At 36.4% G+C, this 24,715-nt stretch overlaps 2 protein-coding genes across 4 annotated transcripts in view; both read left to right on the forward strand.

The window, feature by feature from the left end:
- LOC117414972 (cGMP-dependent protein kinase 1) overlaps positions 1-5,101 on the forward strand; it is a 186,088-nt gene extending 180,987 nt beyond the window's left edge. For 2 of the 3 annotated variants that reach the window (XM_034024849.2, XM_034024848.3), the window contains exons 10-18: positions 84-180; positions 1,108-1,247; positions 2,401-2,490; positions 2,588-2,729; positions 2,945-3,108; positions 3,674-3,796; positions 3,920-3,982; positions 4,076-4,142; positions 4,444-5,101. In XM_034024849.2, coding sequence (XP_033880740.1) covers positions 84-180; positions 1,108-1,247; positions 2,401-2,490; positions 2,588-2,729; positions 2,945-3,108; positions 3,674-3,796; positions 3,920-3,982; positions 4,076-4,142; positions 4,444-4,542 — 985 coding nt within the window. In that variant the 3' untranslated portion in view covers positions 4,543-5,101. The remainder of the gene's footprint in view (positions 1-83; positions 181-1,107; positions 1,248-2,400; positions 2,491-2,587; positions 2,730-2,944; positions 3,109-3,673; positions 3,797-3,919; positions 3,983-4,075; positions 4,143-4,443) is intronic. The other variant, XM_034024850.2, reaches the window with a different exon arrangement.
- A 9,516-nt stretch (positions 5,102-14,617) lies between these two features.
- LOC117416217 (dickkopf-related protein 1) lies at positions 14,618-16,775 on the forward strand. The gene is made up of 4 exons (XM_034027302.3): positions 14,618-15,079; positions 15,482-15,623; positions 15,859-16,008; positions 16,123-16,775. Exons 1-4 carry the CDS (start codon positions 14,876-14,878, stop codon positions 16,383-16,385), a joined length of 759 nt encoding a protein of 252 aa, XP_033883193.2. The 5' UTR covers positions 14,618-14,875; the 3' UTR covers positions 16,386-16,775.
- Positions 16,776-24,715: the final 7,940 nt, after the last annotated feature.

Genomic DNA, 24,715 nt, shown 5'->3' on the forward strand with positions numbered 1-24,715 from the left:
CCGTGCCGTCCTATGCTAAGCCCCCTCGCTTGCTATATCCGCACCTCAAAGAAATTTCCTTTTTTCCATCTTAAAAAATGCAGATACGAAGTTGAGAATGCCTTCTTCTCCAACCAGAACCTGGTGGATTTCAACATCATTGATACGCTGGGAGTTGGAGGATTCGGCCGTGTTGAACTGGTAGGTTGCCCGGTCCCCTCTCCCATTGTGTGTATACTGAACAATAAAGCATTTTTAGTTTCACAGTAAACTGTGTGGGTGTGTGGGTGGGGTGGGGAGGGGGTTACTTGTAACTGATTTGTTTACCCTAGCAAGCAAGTACAAATACAAAAGCAAATTAATTAATTAATTAATAAATAAATAAATAAATAAATAAATACACATTCTGCTTCCCATCCAAACACTTTAAAACCTCAATCTTTGCAATAAAATATTGTCCTACAGTAATGGTGATAAAGCACTTATCACTTTGCAAACACTGAAAAGTTTAATTTATAAATGAATGTATGAGCTTGTGTGCAGATATTAGTAAAACCACTACTATGGGAAAGGTAGCATTCAGTAAAACCTAGTTGTCACTGCTTGACAACATGTCCAGCTGTCTGTGGCGCAATATTCCATATTGTCAATAGAAGCTGGTGCAATGCAGATGATTAGGACTAGGGTTTATTGCCATGACAGTAAAGGAAAAGTCCTGCCCTATTTTAAGCACTGCAGCAGTATCATTTTTAGACTGATGTGGATTATTTATAGATTGTGGGGTGATACTGACATTGACGCAATATGAAAAATTCAACATTAAAGCACCTGAATATAAGCTTAAAAGTTCCATTGGAGTTCACAGTTCATAAAAAGTTATTAAAGACAACCCTGATGTTGCAGGCAGGCTATACAAAAACATTCAGGGACACAAAACTGACATGTACAACAAAGAATGTTTTTTAAACCGTGCAAATTGTTATCAGAGAGTGCATTTGTAAGAATTGTAAAGCCCTTCAAGCAGATCAATAAAATTAAGACGTGTAACAGATTATATTGTATAAAACGATTGAATGGGAAAAACCCAGTGAACATCACAGCCGTTAACTGTGTCCTCTCACTTTCAAGGTGCAAATGAAAAGCGACGAAGCCAAAACGTTTGCAATGAAAATCCTAAAGAAGCGCCACATAGTGGACACCCGGCAGCAAGAGCACATTCGGTCAGAGAAGCAGATAATGCAGGAGGCGCACTCCGACTTCATTGTGAGGTAATGGCCCTGATCTAATGCACAATTCATAGAGCTAATTGAATTGTGTGGATCAATAACACACATAGCAAAACATAGCTTTGAGCTGCATTTTATGAAATGGTTACATTTAAGCCTGTCCTTGTTATAGGGTTCTTGGTGTCATCTGATAAGAAACATATAAATAATAATCGAACAAGGTTTAAATCCACTCAAAATGACCAAGTCAGCAGACAAAGACGTTTACAATAAGACGCCAAATTTGTGATGCACTATAAAATAAGTGAGCTTTGACAGTGTAGTAAAGGGAAAGAAAGTGTATTCCACAAGAGCCAAATGCAAAGGCGTTTTCAGTTTTTGAGGGTAAACTGTCTATTAGCCAGCACGAATACTGTGGTCTTTAAGCTAAAATTTATATTTTTGCCTGAGGAGATGGACAGGGTCAGCACCTATGTTGGATGTATTATACTACTGTAACTGCTTGAAAGAACTGTCCTGGTGGAATTGAAGGAATCCTGCCAGGAACATATTACACTAATGGCAAGGATATGTCAGTGCATATGGAGACATTAGGTAGATATACAAGATAAAAGAGATGCAGATAGCAAAAAGGAAATATTAGTGCATGGGCCCCAAGAGGAAGGAAAGATTAATTCATTGCTGGCGAAGTTATAGTGATGCAATGTGAAGATCTTTTTTTTTTTGTAATCTAACCAGATCAAGATTACTCCCTTGGAAGTGACCTTAGAGGTTATCACAATAATTTATTTCTACATTTTTAATACTAACACAATAAAGTGGGGCCAGGGCAGAGCAGACAGCGTAGTTCTTGGTTTTATGTTTCAACTGGCTTTATTTCTCAATATGAAAAGGAATGTACAGTATCTTGAAAATGCAGTTTCTGCATAATATAAATGTACATGGAACCACATTGTGTACCTTAAAGCACAATTCCATTGTTTGTGTATTTGTTAATGTTTATATGCTGTTACACAAATATTATACAAAAATATATTTTGCGGAAATATATACAGCTGTGCTACTGCTGCCTGTTTTGAAAAGTACAATAACGTGAGCCATACAGTCCTCAATAAGAGTTGCAGAATATCTCAAATATAATGTGTAAAGGGAATATGTATAATAAAGGTAATGTGTTATCTTTGTTTTTAATCAGGCTCTACAGAACTTTCAAGGACAGCAAGTATTTATATATGTTAATGGAGGCCTGCCTGGGAGGAGAGCTATGGACCATTCTCAGGGACAGGTACAGGGATACCATATATTTATTTCAAAGAGCTTCAGGCAGCTTTTTTACAATGGAGACACATCTTAAATCAGTAAACTCTTTGTATGCATTACAGAGGTTCATTTGAAGACTCAACCACCCGTTTTTACACAGCCTGTGTAGTTGAAGCTTTTGCTTATCTGCATTCCAAAGGAATTATATATCGGGACCTCAAGCCAGAAAACCTCATCCTGGATCACAGAGGTTATGCAAAGCTGGTAAGTACAGGGCTTACAAATCAAGTGGAACCACTGTCAACATCCCAAAATGGATTACAAGTCTACCGTACAAACATACATGAATCCAATTTTAAGCACAGCTGTTGATTATACATAAGTATATCCACTTTGTTCTACTTGATTTGGTTGACAGTAACATTTTAATTTATAATATTTCTAACTTTTTTTTTTGTTTGTTTGTTTTTTTGTTTAAGGTGGATTTTGGTTTCGCAAAAAAGATAGGATTTGGAAAGAAGACATGGACATTCTGTGGGACTCCAGAGTATGTGGCCCCAGAGATTATTTTAAATAAAGGCCACGACATTTCAGCAGATTACTGGTCACTGGGGATCCTAATGTATGAACTCTTGACTGGCAGGTAAGCTAAAAATGGATATAATAAACATCATAATATGTGGGTCTTGTTTAAGCAGTAAGTATTTTACCCTTTTTTCTGTCAGTACTGCTGTATTGGGTATCTTGTGTGTGTGTGTTGGGGGGGGGGGGGGGGGGGGGGTCCAGTTTAAATATAGTCTCAATTGTAAACCACACATTAGCACCTAAAATACCCCAATGCGTGTAAACAATAAAAGGATTGACAGCATGAGACCCAGGATCTTTACTTAACCACAGGCCAGTTTTTTAACAACATGTTCAGTGAAAGGCTTGCTTTGTGTTCTTGCTGAAATGCCTCAATCCTGACTATAGGATTAAAAAATACAGTTGTTACTGTACATGTGAGGAGCCTGTCCAAAACAAGGTTTCCTGGGGTTGCGTTCTTGTTACCCCAACAGAAGTTGAAGTCATCAGAAACACATTACTTGTGCTCCAAGCTAAATGTCACTTTTAGTGAACCAAAAATTACACACAAAAGATGACTTTGTTATTATTATTGTTATTGTAAATGCTGTTTTAAAAGTGAATTATTTTTTGCCCCCCCTCAGTCCACCTTTCTCAGGCCCGGACCCCATGAAAACGTATAACATCATATTGCGGGGCATCGACATGATTGAATTTCCAAAGAAGATTACCAAAAATGCTGCTAATTTAATCAAAAAGCTATGCAGGTGAGTGTTGCCAATGTAAATTATTTTGCCCAAAGTGGACTAATTTATTTAGTTCTTTAATATAATTCTGAAAAAGTGCTATATAGATATATACACATATAATAAAATATATTTTTATTTCAGGGATAATCCATCAGAAAGATTAGGAAACTTGAAAAACGGTGTCAAAGACATCCAAAAGCACAAGTAAGTCAGACCACATTGTCATACTCGACAAGCACCACAGGCGGGTTCCTGTTTTCTTTTAGAGACTTTTGCTTACTTTTTTTCTCTTTTCAGATGGTTTGAAGGATTTAATTGGGAAGGATTGCGGAAAGGAACATTAACACCTCCTATCGTACCCAATGTGAGTTTTAGTCCTAATATTTTTTACCTGTGCTACTACAGCTCTTTTCTGAAGATGTATTTATTATTGTTAAGGTTTAGGGTTCAGATTTTCAGACTTTGAAATACTATATCATGTGTTAAATAATTACTGAAAACTATTTATCTGAGCATATATTCAGTCTTACAATATTGTACTGTACATTTCAGGAGATAATGAGTTGCGTCAATCTTGAAAATAGCAAAATATGGTTTATTTTTTCATGGAGTAATGTTGAATGCATTTGAATTTGTGTTATTCTTAACCATTTGTCTCTTTTTAGGTCACATCTCCAACCGACACAAGCAACTTTGACAGTTTCCCTGAGGACAATGAAGACCCACCTCCAGATGACAACTCAGGATGGGACACCGATTTCTAACCTCCTTTTCTGAACCTGCTTCTGCATTGCCTGGGACAGCTGCTTTGGAACGTGGCTGCCTGCAAAACTGAAACAAAGGGGGAAAAAATGGAAATGAGGGGAAGATTAGTGCTCTGGGTCACCAAGATGCCTTCACTGATGCTGCTACAGTTACTACAGTGGCATTAGGACTTATGCTTACATAACAATTGTGGTCCTTCAGTGTTTTACGTTCAGGTGTATCATCGTTCATATGGTGGTCCTGGAGCAAGGTCTTTTTTAAAGTTAGCAGCGAAGCAAATATTCTTTGGCTGCAATGAACCTGCTATTCTGTAATCATTGAAACTGAAAATGGAATAAGAACACAGTATTGAAAGCCAGAATAATTCTTTGTAAGAAACATTCATCGTTATAAATGAAATAGTAATGTATTCAGTATTCCAACTGCCTATGGTACTGATATTGTGGTGCATTTCAAATTGAGTATGCAAGGTCTTATATAGCAGGCCAGTGTGTACTGAACAAGAGGACCATAGTCTGTTGGATTACTCATGTCAGAGCAGTGTCTGGATTTTTATTTTGTATATATATATATATATATATATATATATATATATATATATATAGTGCTCATGATAAGGCTGAATGTTGTTTTGTTTTTTTAAAAGGTACATTAAAACAAATTATATATAAATAAATAAACTGACTTTAAAAGCACAAATTATATACCTTTGATTCCTTAGATAATGATTATGGTACTTGACAAACTACGAAGAACATCAATAAGTTAACCTTTTTTTTTTCTTTTTATGTGTCACAAGTTGCACAGATTCAGATGCAATTTTAAGTTATTCATTTTGTTGTTGTTTTTTTGTTTACATATGCAATTCCTTTTTAAACCAGATTAGGGGAAAATAAGCATTGGGACATGTACACATCTTCTATATCCATTACATTACTACTGCACTGTAGTAGAAGATTATAATTAAAATTGCTACATTTATACAAGAGAAGAATCATATTAAAATGTTCTGCTACAGACCAGTGTTCAACGTTTTTTATTTTATTTTTATTGTCCTTATTTTAATGTTTAATACTATATAAACAAAATGAATCACTTCATGTTGCATCTGTTCAAACATTACTATAGAACCCATCCATAACTTTAAACACTCATTCAGAAGATATGCAGAAGTAATAAAAACAAGACATCGATAAAGTCATTCAAATGTTTGTCTAAAATTGTACTAAGCTTCTTATATTAAACAGAGGGATCCAACTATCATCATACAAATTATTCATTAGCCGCTTCTGGTGTCATTATTATTTAGAGAGTGTTAGCATAAGCATCACCAGAGTACTCGCTACCCCATGTTGTTTAGTGATTAAGACTAATGAAGAACAGTTCTGATGAAGAAATGTGTACAGTACCACCAGGTGGCAGACTGGTACAGAAGCATGAGCGACTAACACACAGTTAAATGCAGGATCATGAAATCATTATCACCATATGGATTTAGGACTTAATAGATGCATTTGAAATGAAGTATACATCATCTTTGGAAATACATTTCAGGGGATCTCACAGCTAGTAGGATTTTAAGAGAACAGCTGTCTATACAGTGCCTTGCGAAAGTATTCGGCCCCCTTGAACTTTGCGACCTTTTGCCACATTTCAGGCTTCAAACATAAAGATATGAAACTGTAATTTTTTGTGAAGAATCAACAACAAGTGGGACACAATCATGAAGTGGAACGAAATTTATTGGATATTTCAAACTTTTTTAACAAATAAAAAACTGAAAAATTGGGCGTGCAAAATTATTCAGCCCCTTTACTTTCAGTGCAGCAAACTCTCTCCAGAAGTTCAGTGAGGATCTCTGAATGATCCAATGTTGACCTAAATGACTAATGATGATAAATAGAATCCACCTGTGTGTAATCAAGTCTCCGTATAAATGCACCTGCACTGTGATAGTCTCAGAGGTCCGTTTAAAGCGCAGAGAGCATCATGAAGAACAAGGAACACACCAGGCAGGTCCGAGATACTGTTGTGGAGAAGTTTAAAGCCGGATTTGGATACAAAAAGATTTCCCAAGCTTTAAACATCCCAAGGAGCACTGTGCAAGCGATAATATTGAAATGGAAGGAGTATCAGACCACTGCAAATCTACCAAGACCTGGCCGTCCCTCTAAACTTTCAGCTCATACAGGGAGAAGACTGATCAGAGATGCAGCCAAGAGGCCCATGATCACTCTGGATGAACTGCAGAGATCTACAGCTGAGGTGGGAGACTCTGTCCATAGGACAACAATCAGTCGTATACTGCACAAATCTGGCCTTTATGGAAGAGTGGCAAGAAGAAAGCCATTTCTTAAAGATATCCATAAAAAGTGTCGTTTACAGTTTGCCACAAGCCACCTGGGAGACACACCAAACATGTGGAAGAAGGTGCTCTGGTCAGATGAAACCAAAATCGAACTTTTTGGCAACAATGCAAAACGTTATGTTTGGCGTAAAAGCAACACAGCTCATCACCCTGAACACACCATCCCCACTGTCAAACATGGTGGTGGCAGCATCATGGTTTGGGCCTGCTTTTCTTCAGCAGGGACAGGGAAGATGGTTAAAATTGATGGGAAGATGGATGGAGCCAAATACAGGACCATTCTGGAAGAAAACCTGATGGAGTCTGCAAAAGACCTGAGATTGGACGGAGATTTGTCTTCCAACAAGACAATGATCCAAAACATAAAGCAAAATCTACAATGGAATGGTTCACAAATAAACATATCCAGGTGTCAGAATGGCCAAGTCAAAGTCCAGACCTGAATCCAATCGAGAATCTGTGGAAAGAACTGAAAACTGCTGTTCACAAATGCTCTCCATCCAACCTCACTGAGCTCGAGCTGTTTTGCAAGGAGGAATGGGCAAAAATTTCAGTCTCTCGATGTGCAAAACTGATAGAGACATACCCCAAGCGACTTACAGCTGTAATCACAGCAAAAGGTGGCGCTACAAAGTATTAACTTAAGGGGGCTGAATAATTTTGCACGCCCAATTTTTCAGTTTTTTATTTGTTAAAAAAGTTTGAAATATCCAATAAATTTCGTTCCACTTCATGATTGTGTCCCACTTGTTGTTGATTCTTCACAAAAAATTACAGTTTCATATCTTTATGTTTGAAGCCTGAAATGTGGCAAAAGGTCGCAAAGTTCAAGGGGGCCGAATACTTTCGCAAGGCACTGTATGTGTTTTGTATTGAAAAAAGTTAAGTTCTCAGAGAATTGTAATATCATAGAGGCTGCGTACATCTGTTTTGTCAGCTGTGGAGGTACTTCTTTAATGATATATTATCACCGATCTTAATACAGACCACTTTTCATTCAATGTTTGTCATCCCATCAGCACATCTATTTTTATATTTTAAACCTCACTGGCAAATTCTACTAATATAGTGACACAGCAGCTACATAAATCTCTCTAATTGTGTATACCGATGGTGTTATTTGACATACCTCTTTAAATAGAGATGCATTTCATATTGCCAACATGTAGTCAAAACCCAGTGACCGACGTGCAATGGATAAATAAATAAAAACAATATTCCACACATGCAAAAGCTGTGGAGCACACAGTGCTGTTGCATTAACAAACATGGAATATAACAGTAGAACCACAGGTAAATGTGTGTAAACAGGTATTTTTCGCATCAATATTTTGTGATACATGTACCACTTTTTTTTTTGTTTAATGGCATTATTAATGAATTTCATTATTTGTGACCTGTGTGTTATCTTAGGTTTAAATCAGACTTGAAGGATCTCATTATGTTTGACACCATCAACCAAAAACACTGTATTCTGCCCCATACTAGTTTAGAATCATGACATGGCTGTTTGGCATTGTTGCAAGTGCCTTAAAATGACTGGCATCCAAAAAAAAACCAACTAAATTTTGTGTAATGCTGCATGACAAAGACAAAGACAAACACCTCGTTGTCCTTTCTCAGCTTGCTGCTTTTTTACAGTTCTTTCTGCTCTTTATAAGCCTTTCTTACAATAAAATGTACCTTTCAAAATATAAAGTGATTCCCTTAAAGCTGTGGCTAAGCTGTAAATCTGTTATTTAGATGCTGCATCATTTCTGTGAAATGTATAATGTTTGTGCAGGTTAACAAACAAGTAACTATACATACCACTGGTTTAGATGTATTCCTAGTTTGCTGTGCAGTCTGACCACCCCTTAAATGCAATAATTACAAACAAGAATTGAGAAAAATGAATTAGACTATGTGTATGATGACCCGATGCGAACCCTACCCAGAGAGACAGGAAGAATTACTGAACAGTTCAAGCTCTACAGTACAACTTCCTTCCAAAAAGTGATATCCATGTACTTGGGATGCGAATAATAATGTTTAAGCTATATGTACATTTTGGAAAGAAATGTAAATTTCGTGTAAAGCTATAGTTGACGGCTTCTGCAGGGACTAACAGTTTGGTCCATTAAAGACCCAGGTGGTAATATGAATGTGGTTTGCAACCTTTGGTAACAACTCCTTGTTCCAGACTCTGAATGAGATTTGATGGCAAAGCTGGAGATAAGACATTTTTATTGTTCTGTTATTATATGAATCCTGAAAGGTATGATACTAAATGGAAGCAAACTATTCTATTTTAGCTAAATCACGGAATGGATATTATTTTAGTGAGGAATAATCAAATGCATGAAATTGTGAAAACGAATAGGTGTTGGCACTTTCAACAAGACATGTAGCACACCTAAACTAGCACACTGCTCAGCAGAATAGGAATTTCGCTTTCTTGTATATAACTCATTCGTAGCATTACCTATCATAATAACAAGTTGACAACTAAACACTGCATTAGGTTCTTAATTGTTGTTTGCACTCTTCATTGCAATATGGTAGTCATGTTGCTGGGACAGTAAGAACTATTGTTTCAGTATATTATGTTTATGCAACAAAAAGAAGTTGTTTTTGGTGTAAAATTGCTACTTGCTTTTCTTTTCTGTGCTAAAATGTTTCAGGTTATATTTGCTTTTTCAACATGGGCAAACAAAACCGTGTCTGTCATAAAATAGTCACCCATCAGTAGCACTTGATGTTATCCAAAAGATTTTTCATATAATAACGCTGCTTTCATTTTGTTCTGTATTTTCCCTGCAACTTTAATTGCAGAGTGCCTGTTGTATACTTTATAGAGTTAAAATAAAGACAAGCTACTTTTGAAGTGTGTGCAAGTACATTACTTCCTTTGCCCTTACCCGCTTTGATGCTCCATAACTTTCAGCAGATTGTTGGCTAAATTAAAAATGAGAAAATCTACATACATTGATTTTCTCTGTTTGATTGAAAAAAAAAAAGTTATTCATACAGCAGTGCCAGTCAACCACCACCGTCAACAACAATCATGCAGTATAAACCTATTAACCTTTTGAATTTTAAAATACATGCAAGAATCATATTGCAACACTACACAATACTTTTCCCATTGCATAATCAATACAAAGCAAAGACTTATATAAATGTCCACTTCCCAGAGATTTTGTGTTTTCAATATAGTTACAACAAAGGGATATGGAAATCAGCAGTGAAACCGGAAATTGCTTGGCATTGGGGGGAACTAGCAAATTAAGAGTTAATGAAACCTACCATTTTCCTCTTCATGTAAGCTTGGTTGAACAACATCACAGTGACCCTGTGATAATTAGAAAAGCAGAGTAAATAGACACGATTCACGGAGTGGGCAGTCTCTTAGACCTTTCAGGAGATTATCCTTTTCTGGGATAGTTTGCACTTTTTTTTTTTTTCTTGTGTGGGTCAAGAAGTTACATCCAGGCCTTTTCTGTCTCAGAAGGATAAAAGTCAAAAGGTCCTCAGAAATGTCATAATTCTTTCACCACTTGTGTTATTATCAGCTCCAGCTAAACAACATTACATGTAAACACTGCTAAACAATTCTGTCTTATGTAAGGTATCCTTAACCTTTTAATGCCTTAGGATTATGTGGGGCAGTAGATGGAGGAATGAAGCTTGATGCTGCCATCTAGTGAGAGTGCCTTTGACACCTATGAGAACAGGCACCAGCTGTGTAGCATGATACAGTAGGCTTCATTGATATAAAAAAGAATACATGTGTTTACTGTTGGCAATCCAGGTTTAGCCTTCTCTACAATAAATTGTGTCAAAAAGCAGGCCCCGTGCTAACACTTACCATCCCACTTATTTGAACGTGGTCTGTCCGAGTTGAGGCAACAGTATGGCATCAATTGGGCTTGCATCCTGGCAGTCCTCACTCTGTGAATAAACCACTACGCTATTTTAACTATAACATTCCCTGTCTCAAAGCTGTGCGAAACAGAGTTGGTTACACTATATAGCAAAACATACAAATTTGGAGCAATAGCACCAGCTGTTACAAACAGAACACAGCTGTCTAAAGACAGACCCTTCATTCAATTTACAGTAAGTGAAACAGCAGCAGAGCCCAGCAGTGTGCCAGTTTATCAGCAGCGTAACAAGTTTGTTCTAGCCGTGCTCCAGAGCAGTTAAAACACCAGTTCTCCCCACTAGATCAAAAGCACCAGATTGAATTGGCAGAGGTCAGGTTCAAAGAAAATATAATAAACTAGATAACCTACATATAACCTGGAAGCAGGTAGAAACAGAGAGTTAGAAGTGATCTACAGTGAAAGCAAAGCAGCAGTTTGTACCAACAGAGACAAAGGGAAAGAAATCTTACAAAATAAAATAGAAGCCAATCGAATTATTGTAATATTTTATTACAACATACAGTACTATATTTATCAAATATTTCCAGCAGGTAAGGCATTATATCATCTTGATCTATATATATATATATATATATATATATATACATACAGTATATATATAAACAATGATGTATGTTGTAAATTAAAGAAATCCACAGCAATAGATAAATCATGTACTAATAATTTGGCGGAATTGCTTATCATTGAAAAAAAAAAGTATCCATTACCAAAAGCGACTCGGGTGGCTTGTGTAAATGTTTATTGGCTAAACGAAAGTACGTAGGTGAAAACAATACACAATAACGTATTCAATGGGTAATCGTTGGTTTAACTGTTGGTATTTACATGACGGGGGAAAAAGTCACACCACAACACATTGTATTGTAAAGAAAATCCAAATTCAGGTTAACATAAAATAACATTATCGAGGAGTGTAACTCCTAGAACGCAGTATAGATTTAATTACACTTTTACAATGCAGAATAACGGGCTTGCATTTATTTGTATTATTGTACTTGTACCAATAAAAGGAAGAGAGGACAATTCCTGGAGGGCGGGGGGGATGTACATCCTCAAACTTAATTCCAATATATTAAGATATATCTTCTAAATACTACAAATATATTATATATTTTTTACCTTGATGTTACGCTTGGCGAAGCATCGAGTTATATATTTCCACCAGATGGAGCTAATGGTATTTAAAACAGTACCTGCACGTGCATACAGTCGGGTACAGAACCTATCAGTGTTTTTACTTTTTTTTTTTTTTTTTTAGAAATAATATGTAGCTTAATGCCATCTGTCGTTTTTTTAATTAAACCCACATGATTGTATAGTTATTTGCCACTTTAGTGACATGGCTAACCAGCAAAAACCTACTGCAGTGTGAATGGATTAGGGGCAGGCAGGCATTTCAAAACAGGATTACCTGACATCCAACCAGATGATTTTGCCGACTACAATGTCTGTGAAAAACTCCTAAAAGCCGAACAAACGGACGTGCTTGCTAAAGTCTGATTAAGACACGGGGTTTCACTTCTGTTTTGATCTCCCTTCATCAAAGGGTCCCTTAAACAACCTTCATTTTACACTACTGTAGTCAGTGTATAGAAATGTTAAAACAAAGCCCAAAGAATTTGGATGAATGCGTCCAATTCATTAATGAAGTACAGTGACCATCCCCTTATAAATTAACCTCTTGTCAACAGCACCACAACGCATTTTTTATGTACATATATTTTTATATATTATGCGATCATTCCACATTGCAGATGATCGTATATACTGTTAAATCGTTAACGGTTGATCCATGGAACTCACGCATTAACTCAAATAATGCTACAGAATAAGATCAATGTGCTACTAAAAACAAACATGAATCCGAACCGGCCTTACCAAATAAATAAATAAATAGCAAAAAAGCTTCAGTTATAAATTGGTGATCATAACATAATTTGTATTGCTATCTAAATCATTTGACATCTTTGATGTTTTTTTAACAATAGCAATTTAAAATTGTAGCGAGTATTAGAGCCTATAGTATTCACTGAGGTGAAGATTTACAGAAGGCCTTTGGTGCAATCAACTGTTCTCTGGTTAGACGTAGGCCGATATTGTTTGTAACAAGATACAAAACAAACAAACAAACAAACAGACTAATTAGGCATATTTCGCCCCTGTCTTTATATCTAGTACAGATTAGCCTACGTAACCAATGTAAACGTGGGTGTACCGAGTTTAGAAATCTTAATTTCTATTGATGCAAGGGACTGTCTCTCAAAACACCATTTACCTTGCTGCCTCTTTGAACACCACAAGACGCCCAAGAGCTTGCTTTAAAATTACCTGAAGTTACAAGCCTGTTGTAAATTCAAACTTCATGGGAAGCACTTGTTCTAACTTGGGAACAGCTTCGGTTATTCGCTGAAAACAGGATTCTGGTAAATAATAGCCTAAATTTGGCATAAAGTGCTTATTTGCTGTTATGTGCCATTGAATACATGTTGTTGTTTTATATTAACACAGCATGTTTCTGTTATGGTCAAAGAAATTAAGATAAGTAACTGTACAGTCATGCAAAGGACTATGGAACCTGTCAAATTAAATACTGACATTTATTTAATCAGATGAAACGTAGCCCCCATGGTAACACAAGCAAAACACTGCCTTTGTATTTACTAAATTTACAAAGCACTTTAAATATCTGTTAAGGGACACCTGATGACATGTCCTTCAAGTGAAACAAACAAACAAACAAACAAACAAACAAAAACCCTATACTATGATATCGTTTTCCAGTGATCAAAAGAATTTAAGTATTTCAAACCAACGAGAAAATTCACACTTAAAACATTGTCTTTTTACATTTATAACCTTTACATTTCAATCTGAGCGAGATTACGCTGTAAATCTAGTTCAGATGTTAGTTTATCAACTGACTGCTAGCACAGTTCTGACAGACCAACGAGTTCCTTATCATGAAGGCTAATCAACCCATGTTTGTTTTAAGGCACTTATGCGAGATGCTAATTAATTCGGTACATTTTGCACTCACCGCCAGTTGCATATCGCCCTTTGATCTTCACTGCATGTTTAATTAAGTGCATTTCAAAGTTCTTCCATTACAATTACGGATCAACGCTGCTAATGGAGCGAAAATTGCCTGAATAACCACCTATTAAAATTAACAGGGCAGTCTGGGGTTGCCTATAAACTTGTGTTGTTAGTTGATGCAGTTCCGCATTGTTATTCAGTTTGTAATTTACAAATGCAAAATCCATCGCCTCCACTTGAAACAACTCATCATACACTCATTAGCAAGATCGGCCCCCGGTGTTGAAATGAAGGTGTATTACTTTTTTTCTTTGAAAAAAAACAAAAGTAATAAAATACATGGGGAAAACATACGTCCAAAAACGTGCTTCAATGCTTCATAGACTGACTACTGTACTTGTTCAATAATATAGCGCTTATGTGACAGTCAGAATGCTTTTAAAATAGGGATACGGGTATCATTTGTAAGACAAATAATAATAATTTTAAAAAATCAGTCATCTTGTAAATCTTACCAAGTGCTGACATAAAAAAATACAAATAATAAAAACAAATCCCAAAGCCTTTAAATGAAATTATCAGTTGATTTAAGATCCTTTAGATTTACTGATGCTTTGGCTAGCTTGATGGAAATTCATTGATAATTATATACAAACAATATTGTGAAATCCTGGGACAAGATCGCCTGTCCAATACGGTTAGTTCCTGTGTGAAGCGTCATGAACCAAATCTCTTTGAAATTCCATCCCTGCCTTTGTTATACATAGCTAGGGGCGGGAATGCAAACAACTCCACATGTATAAATCCAGTACCAGGACGGCTGGATCTGTAGAAAAACGACCAGGAACAAACGTTTTAGTGTTATCTTCCTTCAACCTTAACCGGAGCCGAACAACATATTTGAAAAGGACTACCGCTACAACTACACCTGAAAAGGGGTTTAAAAGTTTTTTGGGGTTTTTTTTTGACAGATAACATCTATTAACTTATAGCTCAAATATGTATCTTAAAACGGCACGTATACTTGTAGCTGTCTCCATTGTCCTGTCCTGTTACTTGGATGCTGGATCGGGTTTTTCCAACTCGAATTCCATTAAGAATCTTTCAGATGGAGCGCTGAATCCCAGTCACCCGGTCAGTGCAACCCCGGGCGCGATAGCGCATGACAGCGGCAGCCAGAACCAGGCGATTGATACCTACCAGGTATGTTTCAAGTACCATGTTCAAACAGTAAATGGTCTCACAAACTAAATAATCAATGTGATAAACTGGAAGTGTCCGAAAAAAAGGAAACATCCTCTATTGAAAAGGTTGTTTACAGAAAGCACACTAGTATTTTGATACTAGCAATAAAACTGAAACATAGAATGTTGCTTTAAAGCAACAGACAAAATAGTATTTAAAAGTACAACTTTTAAACTTTAAGATGATATTTAAAAATGTGTTTTAGTATAATATATAAATAACTTTATTAATCGAAATATTTTAACTTAAAACATGATTGTTTTGGATTACTGATACATTGACGGTTTTATCAAATTCTTCGGTTTTAAATCTTTTCTAACCTTACCTCTCCTCCCCTTTTTTATTTGTTTTATTATATAGAACTTTTACTGTGTAGAAGACCAGAACTGTGCAGATGGCGAGTTCTGCTACCGATCTCGAGGCGTCTGTCTCTCTTGCAGGAAACGTAGGAAACGCTGCCTCCGAGATGCTATGTGCTGTCCTGGCAACCACTGCAGTAATGGTGAGTACAAGTTTTAACATATTTAATTAATTAAAGGTGGCTCTTTAAAACGGCTGGACACCCTTATCCTTTTAATATACATAGTGGCTTCACAGTGTTGATTTGAGTTTTATTTTTATTTAGTAGCTTTTTTACAATTTTATTTTTTATACCGAGATGAACCTGTACTGCCTAATTATATTTTGAAAGCACTGGATAGCAAACTTTTTTTTTGGTTTTGTCATTGTTCTTCCAGGTTTGTGCTTGCCCAATGAAGGAGAGGCAGGTCATCATGCTGAAATTGAGGAGACCATCATTGAAAGCTTTGCTCATGAAGACCATCATTTCACAATGGAACCCCATCCAAGGAGAACCACCATGCCTACAAAACCTCACTCAGATAAAGGTACATATGGCCGCTATTTGTATATCCTTTATTGGTGGATTCAATGGTTGTACCATCCAACTGTAATTTGCGTTTATTTTAACAAACCAACCTGATTTGTCTTTGGTCTTCCAGGTCAAGAAGGTGATGTGTGCCTTAGATCCTCAGACTGTTCAGAAGGACTATGCTGTGCTCGTCACTTTTGGTCCAAGATCTGCAAGCCAGTGCTTAAAGAAGGGCAAGTGTGCACCAAACACAAAAGGAAAGGAACTCATGGCTTGGAGATATTCCAGCGCTGTGACTGTGGAGATGGCTTGGCATGCAGAACACAGAAGGGAGAACATCTTAGCAAGTCATCAAGACTCCACACCTGCCAAGGCACCGATCATGTCTTCTAAAACTACTGAAATCAAAAGAGGACTATTGTAATATCCTACAACATTGTATGGACTGATTCTTCAGTTTGTCTGAGCATTGAAAGATTGCAATTTTAAGAGTTTACATAAACATACTCTGATTTCTTTCTTTAGAAGACCAGAGTATCCTTGATTGTTTCTCTTTTATGGAACTAACCCTTCATGATAATTGCAGTAAATTACTGTGTTGTAAATATTCAGTGTGGCACTTATACTGTAATTATTTTAAAATGCAAACAAGAATTTTAAACAAAGGTGCTGCATGGTTTCTCATAGTGTAAATTTGTACACAATAAATGTTTATTATATCGTTATTCAGAGCCTGATCTAAATGTCTCTATTTTTATTTGAAATAAACAAATACAAAAAATATTTTATTTAAGTGTGTTTCCTTATAAAAGTAAAACATTCAGGGTTGTTTAAGGTAACATTAAACCAAAAATGTAATGGTTGTACATAAATGTATAGAGTAGTAGATACTGCTACTTGTTTGCAATAGTCATGGTTATATCACATATTTGAATCTTGACACGAGATTATTTTTTTTTGACACCACATGGCAATTTATAGAGCTGTTTATAGTTGTAGCATTCATTATCCATTCAGGTGAAAGGCTAACTTTGCACTTTCTCTCACAGATACTGAAACATCATTCCCTTTATCCTTGAGGAGCCATATGGATAAACATATGGGAACTTGGCTCCCAAAATCTCAAATTTCTGCTACCAAGCTAATGATCCTGAAAGTAGAAGCCAGAGGCTACTGGGGAAGACTTCTGGGGAAATCTCACCCTTCTGTGTCGATAATAAACACCAGTCACAGGAAAAACAAAGCCACACACCTTATAGCCATTTTTAGTGAATTAATATATAAAGATGCTACACAACACCCTATACCATTTTAAGGGAAAATCTACTGCAGTGGGGTTAAAAAAAACTCAAATGAGGGATTTGGGGTTGAGGATTTCCAAATTTATAATAATGAACAATTTCTGAAAGTTAATATTTTCAATAAGATCATTTGCCTTTGCTGATTTTTTTTTTTTAATGAATAGGTTTATGACTAAAAACCTTAATGATCCATTGAAAGTTTATAGAACTATGAAAAAGAAACTTGGCAGAATTGGTGGTATGTGTGTATAAATATATTTCTTTCCCTTATTTTAATACATAACTTTCAAAATGAACAAATATTGTACAGTGAATTTATTACTACAGGTAAACACTGTATTCTTTTTATTGCAGTTCCTGAAGTTTAAAAACCAAACACTTATATATGTATATACCAGCCAAAATATGCAGTTCTGTTCTTATAGAGAGATCTATTTAAATTTAAATCTGTTGTCCATTTAGTAAATTGTATAACCGCCAGCTCTTTCTTGCTGAATACCATGTTTAAAGTCCCATGACACCTCGTCCTTCTTTTGGAGTAATTAGAAACTCAGGAGTTTAAGTCTTTATTTCAAGCTGTCAAGAGAGACAAAGCAGAATGGTAGGCATTTCAAAGCACAGGATGTACAGTTTGCAATTGTCTCTACAAAATGGGCAACATCCTGAACTGGAGAATCTCCCTCTGCTTTTGTCAATACCGTCAACAACTATCAGAGACCCAAAACATCTGAGCTTGGTATCTCAACCAACACAATAGGACAGATGAAACAGAAAACCACCTGCTAGACATACAGTAAAGTAGATCATTCTTTGAAAAAAAGAGAAGACATCATTGCGATTCCAAAGGGGCATAATGTTATTTGATCTGCTTTGCTTAAGGGAAGAAAGAGTTACTGGAGCATGTATCTGGTATTCACTCATAACTAAAATCAGCAAACATCAGTGTTAATGGATGGATTTCCCTTTTTCACTCTAACACAAAAAATAGCAATTGAGTCCAAGAAAAAAGTGTGAATGTTTACAGAGTGTCTCAGAAGCTGTGCTCACTTTGAAGTTCCAATCAGTCAACCCTCAATTACAAATGGTATTTTCCCTCCAATCAATCTCCCTGTGAAGTTTGAAAAACACAGCAAACCTATCACCACTGCATGACTGCAATTCAATTCGAATGTCTGAAAGTGGTCCTGAATGGCAATATACAGTAAGGACTTAATGTCATCAGTTCTGCATATGATACATCCTAAAATGAGGGATTATTTGGCCAACCATCGGATAGTTATTTCCTGGAGAAAACACATTACCATTAAACCCAGTCTGGTAGACTGCATTGTGTGCCCAACCAAGTTTAAAGATGTATTCATGAGAAGGAAAGAAAACAAAAAAACAAAAACTTATGGGATGTTTTGGATCACTGTATGGCCAGTATAGACAAGTATTCCTAAACTGCATTATCTTATATGTGTGTTCTGAAAATGGAAAGCACACAGAGTGTATTGTTTTCTATATATATATATATATATATATATATATATATATAGATAGATAGATAGATAGATAGATATATAAACAAGTAGCTTTCGAGTTAAGGGGAATGAAAGCAATGAATAGAGAACAATGGGTAATCAGGAAATATGCAAATTTCAGCATTACAAGAGCCAATCAAATCGCATTAAAGTCGCTTAAAGGCTTAAATGGCAGAAGGCACAGGTGTCGTTGTCCATCCATCAACAGTCTAAAGCACCTTTGACCATTGTTCCATAGTCCAATTTCTGTATTCTTGTGCATATTTTAGCCATTTAGTCTTGTTCCCCTTTCTTAACAGAGGTATTCTTACTGCAACACATCCTTTAAGTCTTCTTACTGTTGATTTGATGGACAACGACACCTGTGCCTTCTGCCAGTTCTGTTGTCAATTCAACACTTGTCTTCTTTCTATTCCTTAAGGATACTATCTTCAAGTATTGCTCATCCTTGTTAGACAGCTTTTTGGGTCTTCCAGTCCTGGGTTTATCAATTACAGATGATGTTCCTCTGTACGTGTTGATTATGCTTCGGATACCACACCTTGCAAATCAAGTGATGTGAGCTATTTCACTCAATGTTTTTCATTCTTTATGCAAGTCAAGGTTGTTATAATAGTAGAAAACACAGGTGGAGGCTTTGAATAAATTGTTGATGCTCATAATGCATGAGTAGAAAAATGCAACATGGCTAAGACTTTTGCACAGCAGTATATCTATATATACATATATATATATATATATATATATAGATAGATAGATAGATAGATAGATAGATAGATAGATAGATAGATAGATAGATAGATAGATAGATAGATAGATAGATAGATAGATTGATAGATATTTATTAATAATGGTAGTGTAGCCTGGTGGTTAACGATCAAAACCCAGATCATAGCTCAGCCATTGATTTATTAGGCAAGTCACTCCATACAGCCATACAGCTATACACTGTCACAGATTTATCTGCCATCTTTAACTATTTCAGCAATTAACTTTCCAGAAAGACTATTTCAGGATAACCACCTGTTTTAACTGTTTTATTTGAATACATCTTTCTTATACAAAGAGAGCAGCCTGCTGTTTTGAGTGTTCTTTCCTAGACTTGCGTACATGTCTGCAGAGTTCAATACCCATAACATTTGTCTTATTCATGTCAGCCACCTATGGCTAAGAAGGAGCACTGCTCTGTTTTTTTTAATAGCAAATTGTTTTTCTTTCCAGACTACCTCTGGCACTGGACAGGTTTGGAATGAGGAGTGATGTACCACAAGTAAGTACAGTGCCAAGCAATTAAGGGACATTCAGAGATGTGAAATAAACATCCTAAATCCTGAATTGAAATAATGCCTAACACCACTATATGGGCAAATGTTCCCTCCTTATAAAATGTATTAATGTAAATGGCCAGCACATGTAGGCACAATTCCAAAACCTATAGTCTGTTGACCTTTGTAAGCTTCTTGACTTGTGCTACACTGAGTAGTTCCTTATATGTCAAAAATGAATCAGAATGTTACTTTTAGTTCTGTTTCTTAATTTTATTTAACATGTAATAGAATTACATGGGGCCCGTTTCATAAAAGCGATTTGCAAGGAATCACTGTCGCAGACCCCTCGCAGGTTGCAATTTGTGTTTCATAAAACGTTCGCAGTGCTGCAATGTCGCAGGTTTTCCCCTGGAATCATTAGCTTGTCATTGCTATGACAGAGGAATGAGAAGAGAAAGAGTCTTTAGGGACCGGGCAAACTCCCTTGATGCGTATACATATTTATTTATTTATACAAGAAAATAACCCATTGAGTCTTAGGCCTTATTTACAAGGGGGTCCTGTCATACACAGACACAATCATACATAAAATAACACAATTAATATTTGTGTGGTTCAGCCTTAGACAGTAACAACAAATAAACAAAGGAGCAGTAATACAGCAGGTTTTATTCAATGTGGACAAAAAGAAAAGCAATGGCAAGGAGTTTTAAGCAAATCCCTAATACGCTCTTTATAACCAATAAACGAGAGGTTATCAAATTCCATTCATAAACCACGTGGAAGGTTTTTGGGAGTTGTAAGAAGAAGCCAATTCTCCTAATCGTGTCCGTATCCTTGGGACTACCAAATTACCAGAATCCTGAGATCGCAAACTATAGCCAGTATTGACCTTTAAGTATCTATATGCTTGTATTCAGAATTAGTATCAAAGTACCGATTCCTAAGAGCAATGTGATTTATTAGATCAAGAAATTAGAAATAAAATGCAACAAAATATGTCACTACCTGTATCATTGCAAATCTTAAGTGCTCTTAGGTTCTATGCAAGCGGTAGTTTTCAGGAAAGCCGACTGTCATGGTAGAAGTAAGGCCACTGTTTCTAGATGCATATTCAAAGTTTCTACAGCTTTGTCTAACCACATTGGTGACTACATACCCTACCCTGAAGAACCCGAAAACAGAAAGCGGATAATGACTGACTTCTTTAAATTATGTGGTTTGCCGATAGTATTTGGAGCCATAGATGGAAGTCAGATACCAATTATGTCCCCTGCCGAGAATGAGCACCTGTACGTATGCATGAAAGGTTTTCATTCCATAAACATCCATGTGATCTCGAATGCCAAAATGTCTATGTTAGATGCTGTCATTCGATACCCTGGGAGTACACACGGCAACTTAATTTGGGTGAATTGTGATATCGCCGATCACTTTGCCAGTAGTAACATTGGTGATGGATGGCTTTTGGGAGCTTTCTAAAACTATGAATTTTTTTCTTACTTTGGTTGCCATTCTCTCACCAATCCCAAAAGCATTTATTTAATCCATGATCATTTGCCACATTTTTTTAGCTTTTCTTCACTAGTTAGGGTTCCCGACAAATTGCCAAATAGAACCGATTTGTTTTGACCAACAAGTTCTATAATTTATTTGTTCTTCAGAAAAATTGGCGTTCTTTGTCACACCGGCCATTGTAAGTTATTGCAACTGTGCTTTAAAATCGATTGCCGAGTGCCTGATTTTTCACAGCGCAAATCGCTAAAAGGGATCGCAAGCGATGGTCCTTGCAATGGATTTTATGAAATGCTCACAGCGAGAACATCGAAACCCTCGCAACCACTCTCGCAACCTCATCGCAATCACAGACTTTTATGAAATGGGCCCCTGTAGTATAATATGTATATATACTTGTTTATGTTTTTAAAATGATGTAGCTGTTTATATTATTTTATTAGATGTTAAAATATGTGTTAATTCCTTAGTAATTGTAATTCTTTTAATTCTTGTTTATCCTCTATGCTTCATTAATTGTAAAGTCAATTTCATGCAAAAATTGCATCAGGTGAGGAGTCACATGATAGCAGCATGCAAATAAAATACCTGGTATTACATACAATGCTGGGAAAGGTCCCCATTGTGCACCAGACATGATTGCAGGCCTAGCATTGACTATGCACACTGGTAATGAGTGTGTTGAGGAGTGCTTGTGTAGACATATACGAATTAACACATAGAGGCTTCATTTAGCTACTGCGCCATCTGTGACCTCTGATGGTAGTCCTAAAATCATGCTATTTTTCGTTTAGTGTCTCCACTTTCCAAGAGTCATTGCTCTGTGGTAAATGTTTTTTTTTTTTTCTCTCTCCTCAACAGTAGTGCAAATTGACCATTGGCCTGGGTGTTCATTGTCCTTGTCAGACTTTCAGACTGAAGCAGCAAATGATTTAAAGGAAAAAGGTTTTACTATCAACCAGAGAATTACTAATTGCCGACACCAGAGCTAAATTTGTAGAAAGCTGTGGTTATGAGCTTGAGATGTGATTGACCAACAGGTGTGCATGGCTAAACAACTACTGATACCACACAGGACCAATGTTGTCCCACCCGCATACCTTTCAACACTGACTGAGGCATCATTAGGAGGCAATGTTTGTTTACCATAAATCTAAGTGCGCTCTGAGCACAGAGCACAGGCACAGGCAGAAAAACAACACATGCCATGCTTAATCTCAAACAAAGGATTGGGTACAGGATATAGTATGGCAAGCCAAATGATCATGTAGAGATATCTAAAATTGCATTTTAAGATATCTTCAAATATTTAAAGATATCTCTACATCATTTTGAGATATCTCAAATTTAATTACAGATATATTTAATTGTGCAGTTTTTAAGATATCTAAAATTCATTTTAAGATATCTGTAATTCAATTAGAGATATCTAAAAATGAAATAAAGATATCGCAAATTGATTTAGAGATATCTTTAAATACTATGGAAACCATGTGGATTTTGCTAGCATGGTACGCCAAACTGTCATTTAGAGATAAAACATTTTAAAGATATCTCTAAATCATTTGAAGATATCTCTAAATGACTTCCTGTGAAGATGCTCTATGTTTTGAATAGACTTCCTGTCCATTTAGAGATATCTCCAAATCAACAGGAAGTTATTTACATCTATCTCTAAATGAACAGGAAGTTATTTAGAGATATCTCTAAATGATAATTTTAGGTTTAAATCATTTAAATGTCCTGTGATATCAGTCAAAAAAGCCAGATCAGCAATCCAGTCGCTTTCTTCCATGACAGACTTGTCTCTTCCCTTCTCTTGCAGAACATGTTTTATTTCTTTTCACAGTGAAAAGAACCTCTTTAGGACGTTGCCCCGTCTAAGCCATCTCACTTCAGTGTGATAAATCAGGTCACCGCAGCGATGATATTCTCCTAAAAAAGACTGAAATTCACGGTGATTCAAAGTTAACTGTGGATACAACAAAGTCCATAATTTCTTTAGACTTCAGGTATTTTGCGCACAAGGCCTCCTGGTGTATTATACAGTGATACTGCTTCAGCAGCGCAGCTCGATCCCTGATGTGCTTTTTTAAACACCCTATAAAACCGTTATTCTTGCCAACCATAGCCGGAGCACCGTCGGTTGTCACCCCCACCAATTTATCCCACTGCAAATTTCTTAAAAGCATTAAAGATGTCAGATCCAGTGGTTCTGCCTTGCAGAGAAACTAGAGATGCCAGCTCCTGGTGTACTTCAAATGTTTCTGTTACTCCGCGAACAAAAATTAAAAGTTGGGCTGTATCAGTGGCATCGTTGTTTTCATCCAGAGCAGCAGAGAAATACACAATATTTTTGCATTTGCTTTTTAGCTGATCAAAGCTATTTCCAGACATGTCTGCTATGCGTCTCTGCATAGTCATTCTGGAAGGACAAACATTTTTAAAGGAATCTTTATTTTCTTTGCAAACAGCATCACATATTTGCAACAGGCAGTCTTTTACAAATTCCCCATCAGTAAAGGGACGTGATGATTTTGCAATTTGCTGCACGACTATTGTAGCAGCTTCAGATTCCTTCTTTTTCCATTCAAAAACACCTTGCTGCTCCAGTAGTTGTATTTTGAGAGACTCCAATTTTTTTGTTCGTTCTTCTCCGAGCAATTCTTTATATTTGGGATGTTTTGTCTCATAATGGCGCCGTATATTGTATTCTTTGGCAACTGTGACGCATTCAAGGCAAACGAGGCACGTATGGACACCGGGTTTGGATTCAGCAAAAAAATATTTTTCTGTCCACTCTGGTTTTAATTTTCTGTGTTCAAGATCAATTTTTCTTTTTTTACTTGTACATGGCTTTGACAGAGACATGTTTTTAGACACTACGGAGGCAGCCTACCGTAATTTTATGAAAGTATAAATATATTTTACCTCGAAAATAATCGCAGAGCAACAACCATAAACGTGAATCGCTGTCTTCCGTTTAGCATCTAGCTGGCGCCTGTTTCCGAACCTTACGTCATGCTTTCCAAGGTCTACTGTACTGTATTACTATTGGGTAACATGACAGAATCCCACCCAAATGGGCTGGGCTTGTGTATATTCCAAGCACTTCT

The sequence above is a fragment of the Acipenser ruthenus genome, chromosome 7 (assembly GCF_902713425.1).
Source record: "Acipenser ruthenus chromosome 7, fAciRut3.2 maternal haplotype, whole genome shotgun sequence".
Taxonomy (NCBI): domain Eukaryota; kingdom Metazoa; phylum Chordata; class Actinopteri; order Acipenseriformes; family Acipenseridae; genus Acipenser; species Acipenser ruthenus.